Here is a 26,530-nt window from a genome sequence, read left to right as displayed (position 1 = left end):
AATTTTGTCATCTTTATCTATGGAATGTGTGGTGATGTCCCTTCTTTCATTTCCTGGTCTTGGGATCTGTGACACCACCTTATTTTTTTCCCTTCATTGGCCTGGCTCGAAGCTCTTGCCAGCCATGGTGGCACATGCTTGTAATCCCAGCTATTCAGGAGGCTGAGACAAGAGGATCACAAATTTGAAGCCAGCCAGGGCCAATATACCAAGACCCTGTACAGGCTTTAAATTTTTTTTTTTTTTTTTTTTTTGCAAACTGCCTGGCCATGTGGCTCAGAGTCAGAATGTTTCTGGGTTCAGTCGCAGCACAGATTCAAATTGTGATGTGCACATAGGAATATGGCATGGTGAATCCTGCTGTTATGCTGATTATAATGCACTAATTTAAAAAAAGAAGTCATATTCAACAAAAACCCTGCTTCTGTGTGCTCTGATTTCTTTTTCCCTTGTTTTCAGTCCTACTGTGTTCTGTTCCCATCTGCTCATTTCTGCTTACTTAGGATTTAATTTGCTCTTCCCCACCCCCACCCGGGAGGAACCCAGGGCCACACACGTGCGAGGCAGAACTCTACCACTGAGCCACACCCCCAGCCTTTTTAATTTTATTTGCAACAGTGTCTTGCTAACTTGCTACACCTGTCCTTGATTTAGAGATCCTCCTGCCTCAGCCTCCCATATTGCTGAGATTACAGGCAAGTGCTGCTGTGCCCAGCTTTTCTATTTTTCTGTTAGAATGGGGGCTTGGGGGCATTCTTTATTCCATTGTGATCAGAGAATATGTTTTACAGGAATTTTGCTCTTTAAAATTTATCAAAACTTGTTTCGTAATTGTTCTCTGTTGGTACTCTGTGTGCGCTTGAAGAAAGCATGTTCTGTGGTGTTGAGTGAGTACTGTGTCAAAATCAGGCGGAGTCGCTGGATGGTTTTCTTTGAGTCTTTTGTATCCATGATGATTTTGTATCCAACTGTGTTATTTATTGATGGGAAAGAAGTTCTGAAGTCTTTGACCACTATTGTGGGCTTTTCTTTTTCCCCTATAAATTCTGTCTGCTTTAGATTCATGGATTTTGAAGCCATGTTTTGAGCTGTAGACACCTTTAGGGTCATCGTGTCTGCTCGCTGACTTGATTCTTCTGGGTTGATGTGGCGATCTTCATATCACCTCGTGTTCCTTGTCCTGAAGTTTCTGGGTCGGATTTTATCTCAGGCATGCCAGCTTTCTTTTGATGCGTGTTCCATGTTGCATCTATCTCTGACCCTTTACTATTAACCTGTGTCTTGACATTACGTCACATCTCTTGTAAACAGTCACGCCCTGCCTTACAGACCCATCCTGCCTGCCTGCCTGCCTCTGCCTGGAGAGTTAGACCACTTGATGCAGCTGGCTGTGGCTGAGATGAAGTCTTCCCTCTCACTCCGTCTGTCCCCCCCCCCCCGTGCTGTTGTCCTTATAGTTTTCCTTCTTTCCTTTGGTAGAGCACGTTTTGATTGTATCTTCCCATTCACCGTGTTAGCCGAAGTAACTCTTAGTTTTAGTGGTTACTTTGGGGTACAGAGTAGCCATGTTTAACTTATCACATTATTTCTTCAAAAAATATTTCACCACCTCGTGTACATACAGCATTAAAGGAAATTTAGTGAATTTTAAATTAGATGAATTTTGCAGCAGACCTTCATTTGCTCCATCTCTGTCCTTACCTGTTGTGACTCATTTTACTTTTATATATCTCACAACCCTACAGTGCATTATTACTACTTTTACTTTAGTCATCTATCTTTTAAGGAAATTCAAGTGAGAAAATAGTGCTTTATCTTTACCCCTATATTTCCTATTTCCCGTGTTTTCCGAGCCTCTGTGGAGACCCAGGCCCCACCTGGCCTCGTTCCCCTTCAGTCTGCGGAGTCCTTTAACGTGAGCCAGGTGCTGCAGGTGCCCCGCCAGGGAATTCGTCCGCTTTTGTTCAGCTGGGAAAGAGGAATCTCTACCTTGCCCTCATCTGAAAGGACATGTTTGTTGGGTATAAAATAGCTGGTGGTTTCCGTTTTTGTAACTATTTCTGTCGGGAGATCTCCAGCTATTTTTTTTTCTTTTTCCTGAACATAATTAATCATCTTTTCTCTGCTTGACAAGATTGTACGTTTTTATTCTTGTTTTCAGCAACTCCATGTGCTTATTGGTATTTAATCTTTTTGTACTTCTATTCAAACAGCTTGTATAACTGTCTGAATTCACTGTTTTTTCCCCCACCTACATTCCTGATCTATTATTAGTCAATTTAATCAATTTTTATTAAGATTTTTGTATTTCAAGTTTAGAATTCCATTTAAATAAAATTTTTATTTAAACTTAATTTTATTTAAATTTTTAAATAATTTTTTTATTTAAATTCCATTTAAATACAAATTCATATTTTTATTTCCATCCTTGGCATGCTTATAACAACTGTGCTAGTCATGGTCTCCAAAGTCTAGATTGAGTGCTTTTTAAATTTTGTCTCCCCAGTTAGGTTATGAGCTGTCACTCTGGATTTAATTTTAGTGGTTACTTTAGGGTGATTGGATTTGTATTTTTGCAACTTGTATATGAATTAGGAAAAGGTATTTGTTGAAACTCAACCAATAAATTTTCATTTTCTCTGATATTCAATTTTTCCTTCTAACTGTTCAGAGCTATTGCTTATCTTATTTTAATTTGTTATTTTAATGATTTGGAACTTCTTTTGGCAAGCGTCTGTCTGTACCCCTGTCTGGTCGCCCCGGGTTCTGTTCCACTAGCCTGTTCCCGGTTACTGCCTGTTGTTCTGTACATCTGGTCATTTTCAGTTGGATGCTGGGCACTGCTGTGTTGACTGTCTGGATTTCATTGTCTCTTAGTGACAGTGCTCAGGTTTGGGTAGCGCAGGTCAGCTTGATGGTCCTAAGGCTTGGTTTTGGCCGTCTGTGGTAATTCTGGGCCACCCTTTGAGGTTCGGAGGCCCCCATTCTAGGGGGCCCTCTGGTGTCCTTACTGAGCACCCTGCGCCGTCGAAAGCCCCTCCCCCTGGCTCTGTTGAACTCCCCAGTCTCCGAGGCCTCAAGTTCTAGAAGTTTTCAGCTTAGACTTTCCTCGTGGTTCTTTGCTCAGCCTAGGATCCCCCCAGGTGTGTGCACCTCAGCTGTAGCACGGGATCACCTCCTGGGGACACATCCCTCCTTCTTGGTGCTGTGCCCCGCACATTCCCATGTCGCAGCTTCTAACCTGCTCTGCCTCTCGTCCAGGGAGAGCTGCTGGGTTGTCCTGGTCCCCTCCAGTAGCAGCTGTTCAGAAAGCACTTCCTGGCCGACAGCTGGTGGCTGAGGCTCTCGGTCACTTCATTCAGGCCACAGTCCTGCTCTGTCGGTCACGCGTTCTTTCCTGGGTTTTGCCCGGCTTTCTGGTTGTTGGTGGCCAGAGGGCAAGTCCAGGGCCAGGAATCAGTTGTGACTAGAAACGGAGTCTCCAGGTTTTGTGGATTTTGTTATAAAGGCCTGAAAAGATAACTCCCAAAGACAAGTAGGTCCAACCCAAAGAAGTTCATTATTGGCTTTGGTTTCAACTTGATTCATATTTTCAAAACTTGTGTACAGTTAGGAAAAGTTACTTGTCGAAACTCTTACATTTTCATTTTACTTTTTATTGCTAAGCTGCTGCGGTTTTATATTAGTGATAAATGGTTTGAAGCCTCTTTGGCAAATGTCTAGTCAGGTTTGAGTTGGAAGACAGCAGGTAGCACTTACTGAGTGCTGAGCGCTTCCTGTGCTGGGCAGCTGTCCCTGTGAGTCCCCACCACAGCCTCACCATCTCGGCAAGTTATTAGGCCACCCTGAAGTGAGTGGCTTGTCCGGGCACACACGGGACGTCCAGCCCACACTGAACCACTGTGCTGCCCTCTCCCAGGTGCAGCATGGGGCATGGGACAGTTAATTGAGGATGACATCGCCTTTTCACATAGGGGGACACGATGATGGGAGCGTTTCCAAAATCTGCTCTTGAACTGTCGTCACTATAGCTTGAGTTTCCTCCAAGAAGCGACTTTTTCCCATTGAGGATTAAAGCATTGTTTTTACTTTGGAGACATTGTGTTGGTTTTTCATCATTGTCAGGCAGCATATCACTGATGTGAAAGCCATTTGCCATCTGAGAACAGGGTAGCTAATTTGGAACACGTGGCTTTTGTTAAAGAAAATTATGGCGCTCATCTTTAAACTTAAAACTCCTAACTACTTTGCCAGCGGAAAGCCAACCAGCCCTTCTGTGGTCTAGAGTCCCACGCTGTCTCCTTGTGCCCGGCGCCTTACCCTGCGAGCCACCCATCTCCTGCCGTGACTTCCCTGCTGGGTCTCCGGGTTCCTCAGACATTGCGTTTTTTGGCCCCAGGGTTCATTCTGGTTCATTCTGGCACTGCTTCACATCTTCTAGTTCTCTTCTCATTGTGATCATGTTTTTCTTTACATCCTTGTCCACAGGCCTCCTCCCTCTGACCACTTTTCCTGTATCACTCCCTCCACAGCAGCCACCCTGGCTCCCTCTGTGCCTTGAATGTGCCACACTCACACTAACCACAGGGCCTTTGCACTGGCCGCTGTCTCTGCTTAGTGTGAATCTTTTTCAACAAGCTCCTCCTCAGCACCAGCTCTCCTTCCCGGCTCATCTCCTTGGAGCCTGGAGCCTTCCAGCCCACCTTCCAGAACCCCACCCCTCCCCAGTGACACACATCCAGCTCCACTTCCTTCCTGCACACCTGGTAGTAGTACATGGAGGTCTTTTGTCTTGTTGGTTTTGCTTCCTGTCTGTCTCTCTCACTTCACTAGAATGTCAAGCTTCCCCGCCCAGAATCTCACATGAGCTAGGTACATGCTCTACCACTGAGATGCATCCCCAGCCCCCAGGACAGAGCTGCTCACCACCATGTCCCCTTGGTGGCCAGGACAGTGCTGACATCATAGAATGCACATCAGCCATCGGCCATTAAGCCTGGCACTTCACACTCCCTGCTCCTCTGCCTGCTGCATCTGAGCCCGCAGCCCCCGTGGGCCCAAGTTCTGTGTGCCTACGAGGGGAGGGGGTGCCCAGGTGTCACCTCTTCCTAGAAGGAACCCTATTGGGGCTGCTGCTGGGTTCCCCTGCCTTCAGTGGGGTGCTCTTGCCTTGCCTTTGTTATTTCTGCACCTGATCTACCTGCTGTGGGCTGGTTCCTGCTGACTTGGCCAAGCGTCTATCCCAGAGCCTAACTCAGGCCTTGCCCAGAGCAGAGTCGCTTCGGAAATGCTTGTTAAATTAGTACTTGGAGAGGCAGTGTGATTGAGCTGGCTGCTGGCTCGGGAAGCAGAATTCCTAATTAGAGCTTTGCGTACCTGTTTGCCTGGCTGGCTTCATTCCTCCCCTGTCCCTGGGGGAGATGCCAGCACCTGACATTGCAGGGCCCTCCCCAGCTTCTGCCCAAGATGGCAGAATCAATGAAATCATGGTATGTGTCCCTAGCAAAGGCACTGAATGAATACAGGTGACGGCATTGGTGGTGGTTATGATTATGTTGAGACCTGTGCTGCACAGGGGGCCTCAGAGCATTTCAGGAACTGATCGTCAGGTGACTGTAAAACACTTTGCAAGTTAGTCACATCAGGCGGATGGAACTGGTGGCAAACTGCGTGGAGTTGGAGGAGGCTGGGGGACAGGGCCTCGGGGGTCTGCACAGTCCTCTTTACGATGGATGTGTTCTCACCTGCTCCAGACGTTTCCTAACCATGCTACTGAGATCGGAGGCTTGTGACATGCAGAAGAAGACCTAACGATACATTTAGGGGGTTAAATGGCATTGGAAATCATTAACGAGACAAAAAGCTATGATTTCCCCAGATTAACATGCAGGTTGGGGTTTGGCTGAAATTCATTGTTTTGGTCTCCAGCCCAAACATGCTAGAGTCATTATATTGTCATGTGGTAAATTAGCTGTTCTTTAACACAAGTAATAAAAATTAAGCCTAAGAGCTACTTTAGCAACGCCTTTTACATATCCCAAAACAGTATTCAAATGCCGTCAGCAGTTAGTCTTCAACTGCGGTGAAGTTTGGAGCTGAACATTCAGTTTGTTCCCTGTTCAGTGACTGGCGTTGCTACTCAGGCATTGACCTCTAATAGGTTAAGTCAAATGTAGATGCCACAGTGAGTAATTAGGAGATTAGCAGAATTTTCATTTACAGTACAACACTCTGAAAATTTGTCTCAAGGTCTAGTTGCCATTCACTTGATAACACGTGACTTATTTTCATATGTCCCCGATTCCTGGCTAAATTGCACAGAAGCTATTTTTTCCCTTTGGAGCCAACACAGTGGGTCCTGTCTACTTGAAAAGAACCGGCTGGAAATGTTGACAGGAACCTTGGGGAAGGGCCTGCAGTGTGAGGGCTTAATTTTTTTAAATACTATTGGTCCTAGCTGTCATGGGGGAAAGCCCATCTGAGGGGCCTGAGCCACCTTCCCAGGCTGGCTCTGCTGTCCTTCCCTGACTGGGGACCAGTGCACACCCTAGGTCCTCGGAAGAGGCCGAGTCCTTCCGGTCATTTGCCCAGCTCCAGGCCATGGAGGTAAGGGAGGGGTGCAAGATTGACCAGAGAGGAGCTGAAATTTTAAAAAACAAAGAAAAACATCCCACCTGGCAGGTTCCGAGAATGCCATTTGTCTTGTTATTACTACTCCTGCCTAGTAGAACCATCTCCCCAAAATAGCTTTTGAGTTCTAATTGAACATTAATATTTTAATGCTGATTAAAATAATCATGAAAAGTCATAAATGAGAAAGCCGTAGACATGCACACGCGCAGGAAGAGTGCCCAGCGAGCGGGCAGGGCTGTGCATGACGGGCAGCACCGGGGGGAGCCCGCACGCGGCTCTGCTGGCCAGGCCTGCTGCTGTAAGCTCCGTAGGGACAGCAGGACCTCCGAGAGCTGCTGGCCCTGCTGGATGCGCTCACTGAGGCAGGAGACCCAGCCCTGGTTTCCAGGAACCAAGGGTGGTCTAAAAAATTAATGACTCTGGCATTTGAAAATTAAGCGAGGCCTTGAATATACACCCTTGTTGATCCGCCGAGCCGCGTGTTTAGCATTCCTCCACGGGAGACTAAATCTCCGCAGCCAGCTCACAAGTGACACTGGCGCCCAAGCCAGAAATAAGTTCAATAATCTTTCCAGGCCCTGTGGATTTGGGTATTCTTCTCTGATGGAGCCTGAGAATCCTAAAGGAAGTGCCTCGCTGGTGCCCAGCAGGTGGATAATAATTGCTCTGTAGGCTGCAGAAGGAACCATGATTCTCAAACTGACAGAACCACATCACGTCTGTCCGTCTCGGGCTGTATCAGTGGTAAAGCTGAAGGCCACGAGTCAGCCTTGTAAATTGCACGTCTGCAATCTCCAATTTTGGATTAAAGTCCAGTGTTAAGGGAATTCATAGTGGATAGCATGTTCAGTTGGCCACAAGACCTTGCAGGCCTGGCCTGGATGCTGGTCTGCTCTGTCATGAGCTTGGTAGCCTCCCGGCTTCTGGACACTAGCCTGTAACAGGGTGGTGCTGGGTCACCTTCTGTGCTTCTGTAAGATCTCGGTCTTGGGATCAGCAGCTGTTCACAGCCGGGAAGAGGGATCCTGTGCTGAAATAGGGTGGCCTCCCACACAGCCTGGGGTTTCTCTCGTCTCTCGGTCACCTGGCCTGTGCCCTGTGCCCACCAGCTAGCCAGGCAACTCTGGGCCCATCCTTCTGCATCCTGGACCTTTAGATTTTGTTTCTGTCCTACGTCTCTTTCCCAATGTGGGGAGGCTCAGATGAGAAAGTGTCCATTACATTGTTCTTGAATCCACGTGCCACTCTTGGAGTACTAGGTGTGACTTCCATCTCCACGACAGTCCTCCAGGTTCAGCCATGTGTGATGGGTTTTCCTGGGACTCCTTCCTTCGCTGCCCGCATTTCCCTTCATGTCAGATCAGAGTGAAGTTATTCCAGTTCACACAGGCCAGAGGGTTGGCAGACACCAGTGAGTCCCACAGCTGTGCCCACCTGTCTTCACACCTTGACAGTCCTGGGGTGGTTCTTCCCAAGCACGGAGAAGCCCCCCACCCTATCCCAGGCTGGAAGAGAAATGTCCCCAGGGGAGCCTGCAGTGGGATCCTGCTGGGCGCCCTGGAGGCCTGCTCCAAGCCTCTGCTCAGAGACCAGGCTCACGTGTGCTGTCCTCCTGTGCAGATCCCGTGCCAGCTCTGGACCTCGGGCAACAGCTGCAGCTCAAAGTGCAACGCCTGCACGACATTGAAACAGAGAACCAGAAACTTAGGGAGACTCTCGAAGAATACAACAAGGAATTCGCCGAAGTGAAAAACCAAGGTTGGTGGGAGATGGGTTCATTGCTTGGCCTCTTTCTGTTTTCTCTGTTGCCTCCCTTGCTGTTAAGACGCCTGTGATTGTTATCCACGTCAGGAGGCCAGGGTGGGGCGAGAGCAGAATCCTTAAAGAGGGATAATGATGCTGCTTAGCTATTTAGAAGCTAAACTTCTCTCTGCCCAATAACTATGTATGATTTTATTGCCCTCAGCCTGGGCTGATCAGAATTCTTTGAAAATTCCTCTTGTACATCATGTGATAGAATCTGCCTTTTAAAAGACTGATGTGTTGCCTCCAGGCGCCACCTGTCAGAGAGCCAGCTCATGATCAAAGGGTCACACACAGCAAGTCATTTAGTAATTGCCGCCGATCCATTACGGCTCCAGACGAGACGCATCCGCACAGGCTGCCGCTTACGCACGGCCTTCCTTGTGGGCCTCACCTATTCATTACGAATCTAATGAAAGAAAACAGCTCCTTGGTGTGGTTGCCCAGCGTCAGCACGTCAGAGGGGGCAGAGGTGGCCTGGCTTTTCCTGTCAAGGAGGAACAAAGAAATCTTCCCCGTGCCTAAAACCCAGATGTGTGCAGAGTCCCGGAGCCTCCTGGCTTCCGTGTCCCCTCTGGCAGCAGTTGCAAGTTTTCCACCAGCTCCAAGTCACAGCTCAGCCTGTTTCTGCCTGGGGACGGGGTGAGGAGTCGGGTAGGAGAGGCAGCCCCCAATATCCCCTCTCAGCCTCCTGCTTGATAGGGTTGGGGCTGATGAAGGGCTAAGTGGTGAGCGCTGGGGACAGCCCTGGGGAAGCTACCCTCAGGAGAGACTGGGATGGTGTGGGAAGTGCCCACGGACAGACAGGCGTGGGTCGTGAGGGCAACGGCTACCATCCGGGTCTCTGCGTGTCCCACGGGCCTTGGTGTGTTCAGGCCCTCGGGCCAGCAGGGCCTCCTTGCTGGGGCCAAGGAACGGCTGGGGTGGTTGGGGGAACCAGGCCAGCTCAGACCACACCCCAGACCCCACCCCAGTCTGGCTCAGGTGGGCCTTGGGGACACAAAGGGACAGCTCTGTCCAGCTTGAAAGCAAGCATTGGGCTTATTAAGCTGGGATCCTTCTGAGAGAAGGTGCTCCCTTGGCCGAGTAGGAGTCATTTCTTGTCAGAATTACCCTGGTCCCAACGTGCAGGATAACCTGGTCCTTCTGGTCTGCCAGGAGGTGATGTCCCACGGCAAGGGCAGCCTTTTTATTTGTTCCCTCAGTGGCCTCTGGCGTCTAATTCCGACAGACCACTCTGGATTCTCGTGGAGCCTCTCTTGTGTGCTGATGGGTGGCACCATAGGCGCCCAGGCCCCGTGGTTTGCGCTGCGCCTTGCCCTGTGTGGCGGTCATCCACTGCCAGGCGTCGCAGGGTAGCCGGCCACCAGCCCCAAGAGCATGGAGTGCTTTCTCCCCGCAACCCCTTTGAGGGCTTCATAAAATGAAATACAACATCCAAGCCCCAAGAATGGATGGTTCAGAGGCAGAGACCTGGTCGGGTCCCTTGATTGTCACTGCCTAACCCTATGGCCCTGGGAGGTGGCCCTGCCTCGTCAGGAGCTGTCTTCTCAGGGGCAGCTCTCGTCCTCCCCACTTAGGGTGTTGGAGGAGTACCTGAGGGCGGCTGGATCCTCAGCCAGCATCAGCTTCTTTTAGAACTTGCTTTGCCAGAAGTTCCCCCTTCTTCATTATTGATAAGGGATTTCCCTAATCTGGGGAAGAGCAGGGGGGTCACTTCCTTCTTCTCTTCCCAGCCTGACTGATCATAATCTGGAAGGGCGGGGGTGCACCTGACTTGTTCCCCATCAGAGCTTTTGAATGCTGGTCAAGTCAGAGCAGAACCGGGTGCATGGCACACGTCTGCCGTCCCGGTGCAGGAGGGTCACGAGTCCAAGGCCAGCCTGGACAACTTAGTGAGGCCCTGTCTCAAAATAAAGTAAAAAAGGCTGGGATGTGGCTCAGTGGTAGAGCCCTTGCCTGTCACACACAAGATTTGGGGCGTGAGCACAGCCAAAGAGGGTCCTTCTACCAGCGCCCTCTACCCCCTGCTAGGGAGCCTGGGGAGACGCCAGGGAACGCCCTGGACCTGGGTTGAGGCAGCAGCAGAGGGCCAGAGGTGACAGGATGAGATGCTCCTGGCCTGGGCTCTGCTGGTGGGTGAGCAGCCCCAGCAGCTCCGTGAGACGGCAGACTCCTCGGAAGGAGAACAGTTGTGTCACCAGGGCTGGCGGCAACAGGCACCAACCCTCACACCAGTGCTGCCTCCCGGGTGCTCAGCCCACGCATTCCCACGGATGCCTGTGGGTGCAGGTGGGACCACGTCAGCCAGCTGTGGAAAGCCACCCCCTCGTGACTAAAGCTGAGGGCCCTCTGTGAAGAGAGGAAATTGGCCCTTCTCGTCATGTCGACCCCCGCAGGCCTTCCTTAGAGGAAGAAAGGAAAGCCAATGGCTCCATCAGACATTTGAGGGAGAAACAGGGCACCCCCTTGGTAGGTCGTTTGGGGCCTGGAAGAATAGCTGTGTGAGGACAATACTGTGACACATCATTCTCGAGCCATACTGCCAGGCCAAGGTCAGGCGAGAACGGGTCGTTTCCAGAGCGGACACCAGACAGGTCCACTCTGAAAATGCCTGCTGTGTCCTTTCAAGCCCACGGTCTGTGTGGCCATATGGACACATGGCACTTCTGCCCGTAGTGCTGGGCTGGAAACACCTGTGCAGCACCCGGGCTGAGCACCCGACTCTGCAGGGTGCTGGGCGCACACACTCCGTCCTACCGAGATGGATCTGGAAAAGCAGGCAACGGTCCCCAAGAGCCCTACTCTCTTGGGACTGCAACCACAGTGCTGGCAGAGCGAAGTGGGAAGGGACATCTGTAGAAGGACACCCGTAGGTCTGAGTTAGGACCCTACTCTACTTGTCACACTTGCTTTAGTTTCCGGTTTGGGTAGTTAAAGGGACTATCAAGAGCTGTCTGGGCTCAGCTTCCCCAGGTGGCCCTGCCGCCTAAGGGACCATCTGCCCTGGAGTTCTGGCTCCTTCAGGCCCCCATGTGGCTGCCCAAGGCCCTGGCTCTCCTGCTCTGCTCTAGGGTACTTCCAGGCCACCGCAGCAGCCTGAGTGTCTTCCCCAGGCCCTGCGTCATCTGCTGTGCGCACACAGCCATGTCCACTTGGGTGGCGGGTGCCCCAGCACCCAACCCCAGGGCAGGTCCCCCAGCTGAGGAGACCGCACGGTACCTCTGGCCGCCTGGAGCTCCCCGCTGACTGGCCTCCTTTCCACAGAGCCACCACGATGAACTGCTTTCTTTGTAAGAAAGTCCTTAAACTCACACTAAAACTTTATTAATCTTCCCTCCGTGGAGAACTAATTTAAGACTCGTCAATAGGGCGATATCATATTTTACCATTGATTTCCCCTCTTTTCTTAAAATGCGCTAGAGAAACCAGAGCGCTCCTTCCCAGCAAAATCCATTGATCCTGCTCATCCTGAACACTGCGAGTTCAGCCCACGTTAGGGAGTGAAAGGTCTCCGAAGGGACTCTGGGCATTGATTTTGTGTCGGGAGACGAGCTGAAGTCTGGAGCGCACCCTTCCTGCTGGTTCTCACCGCGCAGCCCGCTTCTCTTGTTGGAGTTTCTCTCTTTTCCTTTCTATCTGCAGAGGTTACGATAAAAGCACTTAAAGAGAAAATCCGAGAATACGAGCAGACGCTGAAGAGCCAGGCCGAGGCGATCGCGCTCGAGAAGGAACACAAGCTGCAGAATGATTTTGCTGAGAAGGAGAGGTGAGCGTGGACCCAGCTCGCACGGCAGCCACCTTTACCCTTGACTGTGACATGAGACAGTTTAAAAAATGCACCTGTGACATCAGCCCAGGGGATAAACAGGATCCCAATGGCTCAAAATTTTGCTTAAAAAAAGAAAGCAGTCGGGTCCTGACTTTGTGGGGTGACCTTGAGTGCAATGAATCTGGCTACCCCTAGTGGTGGGTGGCACCAGGAGATGGGGCCAGAGAATGAGCGTGAGGCATGTGTAGCTGACAAGGTGGCACCTGGTGGCCGTACCTGAGCTAGGTCCTCGCCATGACTGTCCTCCGTGGGGAAGGCCCTGGGTGCACGTGAACTCCTCCTGCCCTCCTCAAAGAGGTGGGCACTTCACACCCTCCCCCTCCATGTCTCTCTCTCTCTGTCTGTCTCTCTCTCTCTCTCTCTCTCTCTCTCACACACACACACACACACACACACACACCACACACTGCCCTGGGCTTGTGGTTGTGGGCGTACGGTTTGGCCTGTTTCATGACCTCGGTGCTTCGTAAATCAAGGACTTAACATGGGCAGAGCTTTCCTGATCCAAAAATCGGAAATGTTCCAAAATTCAGAACTCTTTAAGAACTGAAGAAGTGCGGGACTGGGGGGCCAGGGTGTAGCGCAGAGGCAGGACACATGTTTACCCTGTATAAGGTCCTGGGGTTTGTTCCAGCTCAGAGTTTTGAATTAGGAGTGTGCATCCAGTAAAGTCTCTGCACATATCCCAAAATCCCCAAAGCTCCAAAGTCTGAATCGGTCATGGGCCCAGGCATTTACTCTGTTGGTAAAATACGTGGCCATATCCTCTAGCCGTGTGATTTCTAGATTTCCGGTGGCTCTCCATGCCCAGGTTTCTTGTTGTGATGACTTAATGAAAGGTAGAGCATTTCTAAAGCTGTAAGCACTGTTAAGCTGGTGGTTCCCCCTGTGTAAGTCAGGTTTTTAAGAATTTTTGGGTTAAGTTATTGAATTTTAGCCCCAGCATAAAGAAATATATATATCCATTAAATGGAGGTTCTAAGCTTACAGTTGCAAGTTGGAGTCAGGCTGGGTCCCTGATGGCAGGCGGTCTTGTTGGGTTCCTGCTGGTTTTGTGCACCACCGCACACACCCTACAGGACAGGCTCCATAAGATTGTAGATATCTGGGCTGGGTATGTAGCTCAGAAATAAAGCGTATGCTCAGAGTGCATAGTGCTCCAGGTTTAGTACCCAGTGCCACTCGGCACAAGGACGGTGGCGCACACCTGTGATCCCAGCAACTCTGGAAGCTGAGGTAGAAGGATTGCCAGTTCAATCCTGACCTTGGCAACTTAGCAAGACCCTGTCTCAAAGTAAAATACAAAATAAAAAGGGCTGGGATGTGGCCCAGTGGTAGAGCACCACTGGCACCCAGAAAAGGAAAGGAAAGGAGGGACAAACTCTCTATCTCACAGGAGCCACCACAAAGGACTGTTAAACTGAGGTCACTTCAAAAAGAAGAAAAATGCCAGTGTCCACTAGTCCCATGCCCACTCTGCCTCACAACTTTGCCAGCTGTTTGCAGTACATGTTTTCACAGAGTGACCAAGATGGGGCTGCGCCACACGCCACCTTGTGTTCTTTTTTTTCAGTTGTACATGGATACAACACCTTTATTTTATTTATTTATCTTTATGTGGTGCTGAGGATCGAACCCAGGGCCTCACACAGGCTAGGCAGGCGCTCCACCACTGAGCCCCAGCCCCAGCAATCTCATTTTGCAGAGAGAAACGAATCACAGGTTGGCCATGCTTGAAGTGTCGACCCTGCTAACCAGGGTCGGAGGCAAAACAGAGACTCCTGAGGCGCCCACCCTCTGCCGTGGCCTGGCCTCCCTGTCTGCACAGACACAGCCTCTTGCAGTCCTCGAGGACAGACCTAGGCCAATCCTTGGGGGCCACCCAGCCTTGAAGGCAGCACGTAGCCCCTCAAAAAAAAAGTAACAGGGCTCTTGACAGCTGGTGTGGCTCTGCTCCGAGGTAAATTCCCCTCAAGAACACACTTGGTGCCCGGAGAGATTTCCCCCATGCCTGCCTATGGGAACAGAGGAGCCAAAGGCAGGCCAGGGCTACCTGGAATGTTCGATGGCCATAAAAATCATGGTTCATAGAGTTGGGAATAACTTAAGAGAAGTGCCCAACGTGGCATCAAGTGGGAGACTCACAGGGTGTGCGCAGCTCCCACAACCCTACTGCACATCTGCCCACGGCCAGCCATGCCCACCCAAGCCAGGAACTGGCTCACCCCAACCTCAGCACCACTGAGCTGGCTTCTCAAGTTGGGTAAAAGGATTCATTATATTGAAAGATGAGAATGACTGACTGTTGAGCCATCAGACTAGATGTTTATTTCCTCATTCTTTATGCCAAAAATATCAAATTGAACCCAGGATTTAAATATCAATAATGAAATCACATACATCCTGGAAGAAAACTTGGATGCATATTCTGTTTTGAATAATTTTGAAATTCAGAAATATTTCTCAGAATACAAAAAAAGTTATAGAAATGTGACTAAAATTTAAAACACATTTTTAAAAAACAAATGACAATTAAGTTTTAGACATCAACAAACTGGGAACAAATATGTGCATCGAATAAGACAAGGGATAATTTTCTATGTAAGTAAAGAGTTCTTACAAATTAATAAGAAAAAAACCAACCCTAACAAAAGCGGGCAGAGAAAGTAAGCAGGCACTTCATACAGTGAAAAATGTTCAACACTACTCAGCAGTAAAATGTTAAGCTTGATTTTACCCAGTGCCACCTGGGCACATGAAACCCTCTCACATATTGTTGGTAGGAGTTTAAACTGATGAGGTATTTTTGTTTCTGTTTTGTTTTGTGGGAAAGTCTTTCAATATCTATCAAAACAAAAAACCAAGTTGCAGTCTTTGACCATTATAATTCCTCTGTCAGAATTTTATCCAGCAAATTCACTCTTGAAATTATGCAACAGTATCTACTTAAAGATGCTCAAGGAAACGTTTTAACAGAAAGAAACTCTGAAGGGTCCGAGTTTCCATAGGGGAGTGAAGAATGGCCACGGATGCAGAGCAGAGGTTTCCAGAACATGGGAGCAAGCGGAGCAGTAAGCTGCACAGGACGGTCTTGTGGTCCCTTGTGTACTAGAACCTGAGGGCTGAGGCAGGAGGGTCACAGCAACCTAGTGAGACCCTGTCTCAAAAACTTGAAAAGGCTAGGGATGTGGCTCAGGGTGGAGCACCCGGGCTCAGTTCCCCCAGCCCCAGAAAGGATGGAGGAGTAGGAAGTCCATAGTTCATGTAGCATGTCACATGTCATTGGCATGATTGCACTGTAGCACGTTTCCTGTGCTCTGTCACCCTGTGGTGGCTTAGGGGTTAGTTTTCGTTCTGCTGTATTGTGTAACATGACTTTCTGTTCTGGGAGTTCATTGTATTATGTTACATATTCGTTTATATTTCATTGTAGTATATAAAATATTAGTTGATATTTTCTTATACTGTCTTGCATGTTGGCTTATATTATACTCTATAGTGTGTTACTTATTACACTGAATTTCTATACATGAAGAAATATTTTAGAAAAATACAAACTATCCAAGGAGTAGAAATGGAGCCAAAGAAGAGAGGACATTTCCACACTCATGTAAAATTTGATGTTTTAAAAAACTCTCTGAGCCTATCTTAGATTTATAATTGAAATTCATGGAGATACTAGCAATGCTTTCCTACAAGTGACGGAAATTTGAGTGATTTTTTTTTTTTTTAGCTGTATCATTTCTCCTTTTCTGTATTCCCAGGTTTATTATGTTGAGAACATATGTTATATTCATATGATGTAAAAATAATAAGCTTATTTTTAGAGCTTTGGGCAGATTAGGAGGAAGGAATGCCGGCGCTGACCAGGGAATCCGTGTGGAGATCATGGGAAACATCACTATGTGGGATGCAGCTTGAGACGTTCACAATCTTCCCATTTGGCACCACAGTCGCATTTGCATTCCATTATAACCGAGATGGGACAGCTGTCACATCTCTTTAGTACATCCTTTATCCCAACAAATTCCTTCTTTGTGTCAGCAGAATGTAAATGTATCACTCTTCCTGGGCTAACTTCGGGAAACAATGAGTGCATGATGATGGCATTTCTTCCTTTTTAATATCTGGCATCTCAAGAACAAGTTGCATTTAGGATAACCTTCCACACCAATTACCGCACGTCAAGTCCCCGGTGCGCCCTTCACCTTACGTAATGTGTGATTGCAAAGCGGGGGCTGGGAGGGTGGCGAGGGGGCCCCACAGCACCCAGGGCATTGAGAGCGACAGCTGATGGGGCGCCTGCCACCAGCTGTGCCTCCAAAGGAGCAAGCTGATGGGGGCAGCTCCAGGACACACCAAGCGTCCAGTTGGTGAGCAAGGTGACCAATCTGGCTCCGCTCTCTTGCTTTTCAGACAGCTGCAAGAGACTCAGATGTCAACCACCTCGAAGCTGGAGGAAGCGGAACACAAACTTCAGACTCTGCAAACAGGTTCGCTCCCCTCCTCCCCGGTCAGTGGGTGCAGGGCAGGCTGAAGAGACTAGACGCCTCCCGGCCCCCACCTGTCGCCCCTGTGGAGCCTTCAGGGCCTCGGAGCCCGTGCACGGCGCCTCCAGCCCGGGCTGCCTTCCCCTGACTCCATTAGTCACGCGTTGAGCTGTCAGCGTGGAGTGGGAGGATCTGCCGTTTCCATCCCTTCCACCACCATCCTTTCTTCCTGCTCTTTTTTCCAACAAACACATCTAAATCACCAAACTGTCAAGGACTGACATTTCATTTAGAACAATAGTAGGGGGAAAAAAAACCCTTATTTCTACCCTAAGTTAAGGAGAACAGTAATAGCAGAACCTTTAAAATTTAACAGATACCAAAAAAGGTTATGCTAAAGTTGGCAGTTTCTTTAAACTTCTTTCTTTCTTCCCTTTTCGTGTCTTTTTTGAAAGGGAAGCAGCAATGTATCTTCAATTTACATGTGGGAAGGAACAGTGGAAGCCATCGTAATCCAGGGTAAAACACAAATGACAGGGAGAAAATAATCACAAGCAATTTAACAGACACGGACAACATCAAGCAGGCCTGGGGACCACGTCAGCAGTGGAGCACTGGCCTTGTGTGCACCGGGCTGCGTCCCCTCCCCTGCACCACAGATTTGAAAAAGGATACATTTGTCTAAAGACCACCTACAAATCCTGGAAAACAGAGAAACAGTCCAGCTGAATAATGAGTAGGGATAGGAACACACAATTCACAGAAACCATGTAAACAGTTCACACACATGAGAAAAACTGCTAATTGTGTGGCCGTCAGGGAGAGACCATCAGTGAAACCCCGGGAAGGTGGTCTGCCTGTCTGACTGTGGGCAGCTTTTTTCTTAATTGGTAAAACCCAGTATTGGTGAGGGCTTAGGAGAAAGGTCACACTCAAGTAGGGATGGGAGCTGCCTATTGGGAGGCCAGCAGGGTCCGGTGGTGGAAGGTTCAGCGCTGAGCTCTCCTCTAGTAGCTGTGCCTCTCGGGCACCTGAAGGTGGAGCTGGGTTTTACTGTGGTCGCCAGTGTCCTGACATGAGAGCTTTCCATGCCACTCGGCCAAGGCAAAGGGGTGATCTCAGAAAACGTTCCCATCCTCCCATAGAATGGGAGGCAGGGAAGCATGTCCCTGTGTATGTATATAGCAGGGGCCACGCAGCAGTGGAGAGGCGTCCTGAGAAAGGTGCCATCAGGTGATTTTTGTTGAGATGTGAGGACAGGAATGTCCTCACACAGACCTCCCGGCACAGATCCGTCCCTTGACGGTTGCAGCATGGGGTGTGTGAAGCAGAGGTAGGCAAGGCCGCAGCCAGGTCACCTGCGTACTCTCCTTACAGCTGACTTCCTTAAACAAGGAGAATAAGGATAAAAGTAGAACATACTAAACACACAACCAGCCACACTCTGTGATCACGGGTCACCTATTGGGCATGATGGTATGTAGTACGTTTTCATACAGCTGAAAGGTCACCGTGGGGCATGGCTGTATGCAGTTACATGTGGAAATATTTTTGAAACAAAGACATTTTAAAACAGGAAATCTACATAGTAACTATCAGTTCCCTAGGAGGCGCTTAGACTGGGCCAGGTGGAGCTGTGGCGATGTTCTGTCCCATTTTTCCTGCCTTTGTCCTCTTGTCTGTTTTGAAATGGGGACGTTTTACTTGTGTATGTTCTTTTATTTCATTTGACTTAAGCAGTTAGTATCTTACCTCATGTTTTCTGCCCTTGTCTTTTCAGCCCTGGAAAAAACTCGAACAGAATTATTTGACCTGAAAACCAAATACGATGAAGAAACTACTGCAAAGTAAGTCCCTGCGTCGTGCCCCGTCCCAAGAGGTTGGCTTTGCGGGTTGGGAGCGTGACCTGTGTCCCGGGCAGGGACACGGTGCCATCCCCACGTGACCCCAGGCTCATGTGCTCCCCGGCCGCCGCTACTGCAGCTGCTCCTCTTCCTTGTGGCGGAGGCTGCTCAGCGCTTCACCTTTTTCTAAGAAGGTTTGGGGAGGACTCAGCTTGGAAAGGTGGGCGTTTCCTCAGGAGCTTGGCCGGGCAGAGGGAGTCCTCTGACCTGGGCCGAGCCCTCCCCCAAGCCCTGTAGGAGGAATCGCCACTCCCCATGCTCTTGTCACACCCGACAGAGCCCTGCAGGTGGACATATGTGGGGACACATTGGTGAGCAGTCACGCGAGGCTCACTGCCTACCTGGCTCTTGTGGGGGGACATCAGAGGGAACACCTGCACGTACCCTGTCCCAGACACCCCCCCCCCATGCTGGTCACTGGGATGCCGGAAATAAGATTGCTGTAAATCCTGGGATGACAGCAACAGAGATTCTCTTGGCCGTGGCCACCTCTGCTAAGTCCAGGTGCATTGCCAGTCTTCCCTGATCTGGAAGGCTCCTGCAGAACCCCTGTGCCCAGCGGCAGCCCCCTGCTGTGGTCCCACAGAGCTCCGGCAGCCTGGTGGGGGCTCTCCTCCTCGGGGTGGTTGCAGGTGCTCGGTGTCGTTCGGCCCAGCACACTTGCCCTGGGTCTTGGAGGGTGCTGCTGCGTCCACTGTCCTTGGGACACTGGGGGTGGGGTGGGCTCTTGACTCTTAGCTCTGGGTTGTTCAGAAAGCCCAGCTCCGCAGCCCTGGTGGGTTGAAACCGCCACTTGAAGATCAAAGGTCAGTCTCTGTGCCCTGGCAGATGTCTTGGCTGATCTGAACCACAGGAGCCACCAGATCGTTTGCCCTTGTGGTGTGGGGACAGGGCTTCGTGTAAGTGGAATGAGCAGGGCCGAGGGGGCAGTGGTCGGCATTTCACAGCGCAGCCCCTCGGCCTTGGTGGTACTCCTGCTGTCCTAGGGGCAGCCACGGCCCGGGACATGGCTGCTGGGGCTGGAGGGACCCCTGTGCCACGAGCCCTCTCCTAGAACCCACAGCCTAGGAGTCCTCCCCCTCAGGAACCACAGCACTGCCCGCACAGGACACAGCCTGTCCTGCGCCTCGGGTCCCTGTCACCCTTCCACCAGCCTGTCACCCTTCTCTCCTGTTACTCCTGCTTGGACTTTAGGTTACTAAATAGGTCGTTTTCCTCAGTAAGTCTGATTTGTAGAACTTGTATCCTTTCCATCTGAGGCGTTCAGCATTTGTCTGGGATCTCGGTCGTCTCCAGGGTTTCTCTCTAAACGGTCTGAGGTGGATGGTGTGCGCGGGACGTCACGCTTCTCTCCCTCTTCTCCCGTCGCCTGCTGCCAACGTCTGTCCCTGCGTGGCTGTGGTCTGATGACACCACAGGTTCTCATTGCTCTTATCAGGACATCTCGAGGCGCTATGAGCAGCCAGAGTGTACTTCATTATGCACTTTTTAAAAAACGTGTCTTGGTGGTGGTGAGGATATAGGGAGCAGGGCATCTCTCATGTTGGCAGTGGAGCACTGCAGTGCCAAGGGTCCCCCAAAACAGGACAGAACTGCCATCTGATCCAGAGACCCCCAACTCTGGGGACATGTCCATCGCAGCATCATGCACAAGGCCAAGAAATGGACGTCACTGTATCCACGAATGGGTGAAGCAAGCGGGGGACGCACACAGTGGATTACCCGCCAGCCCTGGGCGAGGGCAGTCCTATGGCCCAGGACAGCACAGTGGAGCCTGGAGGAGGTGCTGGGTGAAGCAGGCAGCACGGGGACAAGGCCACGCAACCTCCCTGACAGTGAGATCTGGGAGAGCTGAGCTTGGCGGAGCTGGACTGGCTGCCGGTGACAGGGAGTGAGAAGCGCTGGCCCCGGGTTCAAGGTTTCAGCCGAGTTGTGAAACATCGTGCAGCGGGGGTGGTCGTCCATCGAGGTGCTTACTGTGCCTTAAGATCACTTACAGAAAATTTCTATGTCTCCGCATAGAAAACTATAGTTAAAATCCCAGCAAAGTTCAGGGCCAGCCTCAACAACTCAGCGAGCGAGGCCCAAAGCGACTTGGTGAGACCCTGTTTCAGAAAATAAAAAGGGTTTGGGACATAGCTCAATGTTAAAGCACCTCTGGGTTCAGTCCCCAGCACCAAAAAGAGAAAGTAAATAAATAAGTGAGGTTACAGAGAGGATATTTTGCTACATTAAATGATTCCTCATCTTTTATGAAACATGGTGTTATACCCCATAAATGTGTAGGCAGGTATGATTCGTTCATTCAAAATATATGTTTTTAAAAAAAAAAAACTTGTGTGCCACCCTCGCCAGGCCACTTGAGTGGTTTTTAAACTGCATGCTGTGTTCTAATGTGAATCAGTTCAGTGGGGACCAGCAAGTCAGGTAATAGAACAGAATAGAAAACAAACCAACAGAATAGTGTGTCCCAGCACATGGTTCGTGTAAACTATCTTTTGGTGACACTTCAAAATTAGGTTTCTAGATCTAAAAAATATAAAACTAGTTCTTGGGTCACGATGGGAAAGGTGCTTCTGTCCACACATCAGGACCTCATTTAAAAGCTGCTGCTCCAAGGGTCACAAGAGCTCACTCTCCAGAAGCCAGTGTCTCCTATCCTGCTCTTGCTGTCACTGGCAAAGTTTGGTTAGCCGTGATGTCCACCCACTTGGGGAAAGAAACTGCCTGGTAGCATGAAGCGCTCAGGAGTGACCGCCACGCACACCACTTGCCACACAACAGCTGATTGCTCCGTTGTTTGGAGCCACAGTGTCTTGTTTTCTTCTTGGGCTAAAAGCCACATGGAAAATTTGCTTTTATTTAGTGGGTTTGTTTTAGGAGTCAAGGTCAAAAAAGCAACTGAGAATGGAGTTCCTGGAGGAGGAGCCAGAACAGAGAAGGGCTTCAGTTTCCTCCACTCAGGTTTTCGTCTCTGGAAGAAGGGAATGTGGCCACTGGGGGAGTGAGCAGGGGCGGAGCCAGAGAGCAAGGGCAGGCTGTCTCCTGTTCCCACCCTCCCGGGTCTTGCTACTGGCCAGGCTGACACGTTTGCTCAGCCAGAGCCACCAGCTAGCAAGGGAATGAAGAGCCAGCTCCCAGCTGAGAGGGCACAGGGAGAGGCCGGGAGGGTTGGCAGTTACTGTTCATAGAGGGACTGGCCCCAGGGCCACTCTGCAGCAACTGCCTCTGCCATGTTGACAGTAAGAGTGTTGAATGTTGGGAGTCACCTACCTGCTGGAGCAAGTCACCCAGGGACTCTCAGAGGCTGGTTCTCCCGCCCCTTGGACCACTGTAGAACCCTGGCATCAGCCAGGAAGCCGTGGGAGCTGGTGTGGACCTAGCAGCGAACAGTTCTAGCCCTTTCTATCACACTGGTGCATGGTGAGGCCCAAAGATTCTTCCCCCCAAAATCCAAATAAAAATTAGCATATTGCTTGCTGATTTTCACTAAACTATGGGAAATGAAGCCAAAAATCCCGAGGATCGGGGCTGGGAATGTGGCTCCGTGGCAGGCGCTTCCCTGGCCCTCGTCCCCAGCACCACACGCACAAGAGCGTGGAGGTTGGTGATTCTGTTCTGAGGATACCTCCAGGACATGGTGAGGTGGCTGTGGCCCTGCTGGAGCTCACAGTGAGAGACTCCGTCTCGCCCAGTGGGAGCGGGCCTGGCGTGAGTGAGCACAGCTGCAGCGAGCAACGTGGGCAGAGGTGGGTGAGGCTCCCAGGCGGTGGGTCCGTCCTGACTTCAGCAGACAGCTGCCTCCATTGGACTGCGCCCTCTGCCGGGGGCAGATCCTGAGCTTTTGTGGTTCAGTGGGAAGACACCATTGCAATCCAGCGTGGCCACATCTGAGATTGAAGGGACAGGACTGGCTAGGTGTCCGGCAGGGTCCCTGCAGGATGGAGGCAGAGCACTCGTGTGGGGACAGGCAGAGGCAAGCCTGTTCCCAAGGTGGAGGAGTAAGGGTGGTGCAGAGCCTGGGGACAGTGCTGGCAGGCGGTGCCCAGGCCTGGCCTTGAGCAGATGAGAAGGCAGGGACCTAGAGAGGAGCGGTGCCTCTGACCAGTGGAGCACAGAAACTTCCTCCCCACCCCACCCTACCTGGCCTTCCCAGGCCACACCTAGAGAGGGGGCTGAGGGAGGAGGAGGTCTCTGACACCAGGGGGGCCGAGGGAACTACTCCACACCCCTTCCCGGAGGGCTCGGGGCTGGACTTTGGTTTCGTCTTTCTGTCCGTCTTCGTCTGGGGTCCCATGTTGCCCAGGCTGGCCTGGGTTTCCCGGGCTCTCACATCCTCTTGCCTCAGCTTCCTGAGCAGCTGGGACTTGAGGCTGAAGATGAGGACCTCTGTGGGGGGCCAGGCCTATCTGAGTTTCCCAGGAACCAGCTGGTGGGTCTGCAGGGACATGGGGCTGGGCTTAGGCGTAGGCGCAGCTGGGCATTTCCCAGGTCAGATGCCAACAAAAGGCAGCACTGGGCCAGACGCCTACCGTGAATGGTTCCCAAAGTAGTTAGCCGCAGAAAGTTCAGAGGAGGGCCTGAGGTGGAGGGGCCAGCACTGCTCTCTTACCTTTGGAAGCAACTATCTCAGTATTCGGGGTCCCACACAAGGCACACCTCTGCCTTCCTGTCCCTGGTGTCCTGGGAAAGGTTCATGATGTCGCTCCGCTTGGGGTCCAACCTGCATGTGCTGTTAGCTCAGCGTGCTTTTATTCGTGTATATGAAACGGAAGCCCCTGCGGGACACATCTTTGTACACATGGTCTTAAAACAGTGCTCCTCTGGGCGGGGAGTGGGAGGTGAGGGAGGGACTCTGTTTTAGCAGATCGCAGGCAGGAATCAGGAGGCAGGATAAAGCCGGGCTCTGCAGACAGGCTGCCCTGCCTCCATGCCTGGCTTCTCCCACCTGCACTGGGGCCTGGCAAAGGTGCAGTCACTGCGTGGCCACAGGGAGCAGCAAGGTGCATGTGCACAGCACGGGCACAGCGAGAGCCAGGGGAGGTCCACAGCGGCTGCGCCAGGGCCCAATGCAGCTCTAGAGGCAGCGGCCTTGTAGGGGGTGGACCAGGAAGTCGAAGGACACACATTGCCTGTCCTCCACAGGGCCACTATCCCCTCTCACCTCCGCCGTCTTGGCATGAAGTTGCAGGTGGAAGACACCGCCCCATCCTGAGGCCCCCCTTGGTGCAGGGCAGTCATCGCCATGCGTCAGCTGGGACAGCGCGGGCTGACTGTGACGGGGACAGCAGCAGTAAAGTTTTCCATGTGTAGGCTTGAAGCAAAATGTAATTAGCCTTTATGCGCAGAACAAGGCCCCATTGATGAACACAGCTGGTCTTTGTTTTGTCCTGTCATTGAGAGTGGGAGGTAAAGTGCTCTTCTTCATGTTTATTAATGCAAGATTCCTTAGACAAATGGCAGGCACAGTTTAATATTTGTTGGAACGTGGAGGGGCTTGCCAAAACAGTTGTTGTGTAAGCGGATTGCAGCGCTTCAGATTAGAGCCATTTCTGGGTTAAATAAATGAATTATTTCTGCTTGCTTTTTTCCTATGAAAATGCACCTCCTCAGATGGTCACCCTGTCCAGTTCTCCCCATGTCTCTTAGCAGATGGAAATAACACCTCAGCAGACTTTAGCCTGGAGAGTCACAGAGCCCAGGGGTGTGGATTTGGGCCTTTACAAACGGGTGCTCTGGGAGAGGCCTGGGCCGCCCGCTGCCCTCCTCCCTGGGCCTGTGCCACACAGCTGTCTCTTGCCCTCGGGTTCAGGTCGCCTCTGCCCATGCCAGGAGCCTCCTGGCCACACACAAGCAGGACTTCCCACTTCACTGCTATCCATGGCCTCCTCTTTGCTCTGCCCCCAGACATGGGTGACAGGGAGCTTCAGCAGAGCACGCACAGTCAGCCTCTTACATTCCTCCAAACACGTGGCGGGGGGGGAGGCCTCTGAGCCCTGAAGAAAGGAAATATTGAATTGCACCGAAATGCTACATTTTTTAGAGCTAGTGCTAGTCTTAGGAGAATTTGCACCTCCCAGACCTTTCCTGCCAGTAAACTTCATACTTGTTAAAGTTACTTGGTTGTGTTCCTCGCTTCTGTGCTCTTTTCAAAGAACAGCCTTGTATATCGCTAGTTTCATAGCGTGTTACAAGAGAGACATCCATGGGAGGAGCCGCATGTGGGCCAGCTTTGGAGTGTTGCTTTGTGTCGTGTTTGTGGCTCAGGTTTATCACAAAAGGCAGCCGGCCCTGAGCAAGACAAGACCGTCCCACAGCCAGCCCAGCAGAGGGCTTTATCGAAATTGTTCAGGGGAGCCAGACCCTGCCACACAGGGATAGAGACCTCCACGTCCCTGCAGAGGCCAGAAGACAGGACTTAAGATGAGGAAAGGGGCCCAGGAAGACTCGAGGAGAGCAGCCCATGTGCCTGCGCAAGCACACCCAGGTGGCTAGTGCGGCGGGTCCTTGGGTGTCAGTGTCAGCTGCTGGTGCCGTCCAGTGAGCTCCTGCTGTGCAGTGTGATGAGGAGCCCCTCAGGAACACAGGCCTTTGCTGCCTCCCTTGGGCACAGTGTCCGGTGCTCTTTATGCATGACCATGGTGGTCTTCACAGCTCCTCTGGGGCCGAGTGTGGCTCAGGGGAGAGGCTTGCCTAGCACGCACAGGCCCTGGTCCCTCCCAGCATTGCAGAAAGACACCAAGAGTGTCCTGAGGCTGCCTCATCTGTGGGAGGGCTGAGCAGGCAATGGCCGGTCCACAGGGTTCTGCCCCTTCCCCACCCGAAGAGCTCTCGTGCAGATGGGTCTTTTCTTTATTTTCTTTATGGTTTCTTTATGGGAAAGGCTCTGGAAACGAGGGCTAGGTGGACCCAGCTGACTAAGCCTGAGAATCACACGACAGTTTTGATCCTCACAGGAGACAAACGGCAGTGGCAGCGCTTGTCCCCATTGAGTTTGAAAGGACCAACTTAAGTGTCCTGAAATGCAGTCCCTCCTGTACCTTTAAGAACGTAATGTTTTCTATTTCCTGTCTTTTTGATGAGTCATCAATTTCCAGTACAGAGTTGCTGTAATTATCCTGGTCAGATTAATTTCCCTAAAAATAGAGAAGCAGTTACTTTTACAATCTCAAGGATATGGACTCGAATAAAGAACCCACTGTCCCTGAGAGCCACGAAATCAGACTAGGAGGGGAAAATGTGATGCCTTTTTTCCCCATTTTATCTCCAAGAGTTTGCATTTGGTGGAATTCCTGGGATTTTCCGTCCCTGTACAAGTATTTTGCTTCACACCTACAATCCGTGCCTGGTGAGCAACCACCTCTGAAGCTCAGCCCTGCTCTGGTCACCTCTCCAGGCCAGGAAGGAAGTGGCTTCGCAGGTCCAAATTCAGGCAGAAACTCTTCTGAGTGCCAAGGACCCCTTCACCTCCTCTGGACTCCCGAGGGGTCTGGACATCAGGAAGCCTCAGTGAGAATTGGCAGGCATGGGTCAGGCCCTAGGACCCCTGAGCAGGGACAGGCCACAGCTATGACATATTCATAAACACAGCTCACACAGTTAGTGAGTGTAATAAAGTGGCCTTGCTCGCTCAGTGTCCTTTGGGAGAGTAAGGTAGAGGAAGCCACCACTCGCAGATGGTCACCTGAGTTTGGGTTTCTTTCTTTCTTTCTTTTCTTTACTTGAGACAGTGTCTCACTATGTGGTCCAGGTCTCAAATTCCTAGCTCAAGCCATCCTCCTGCCTCAGCCTACCTGGTAGCTGGGACCTGCCTACCTTGCTTTTACAGTACTTTACCTTTTTTAGAGATCCTTAAAGTTTTTCTGATT

At 51.0% G+C, this 26,530-nt stretch overlaps 1 protein-coding gene across 3 annotated transcripts in view; it reads left to right on the top strand.

Moving 5' to 3' along the window:
* The window catches only part of Cux1 (cut like homeobox 1), a 328,005-nt gene that overhangs the window by 192,916 nt on the left and 108,559 nt on the right, over positions 1-26,530 (top strand). For all 3 annotated transcript variants that reach the window (XM_048789985.1, XM_048789984.1, XM_048789983.1), the window contains 4 exons: positions 8,254-8,391; positions 12,082-12,205; positions 16,685-16,761; positions 18,539-18,605. In XM_048789985.1, coding sequence (XP_048645942.1) covers positions 8,254-8,391; positions 12,082-12,205; positions 16,685-16,761; positions 18,539-18,605 — 406 coding nt within the window. The remainder of the gene's footprint in view (positions 1-8,253; positions 8,392-12,081; positions 12,206-16,684; positions 16,762-18,538; positions 18,606-26,530) is intronic.

This window comes from Marmota marmota, unplaced genomic scaffold (assembly GCF_001458135.2).
Source record: "Marmota marmota marmota unplaced genomic scaffold, marMar, whole genome shotgun sequence".
In the NCBI taxonomy this organism is placed as follows: Eukaryota; Metazoa; Chordata; class Mammalia; order Rodentia; family Sciuridae; genus Marmota; species Marmota marmota.
Note: the sequence above shows the minus strand (reverse complement) of the source record. Positions and strands in the feature narration are given on the sequence as shown.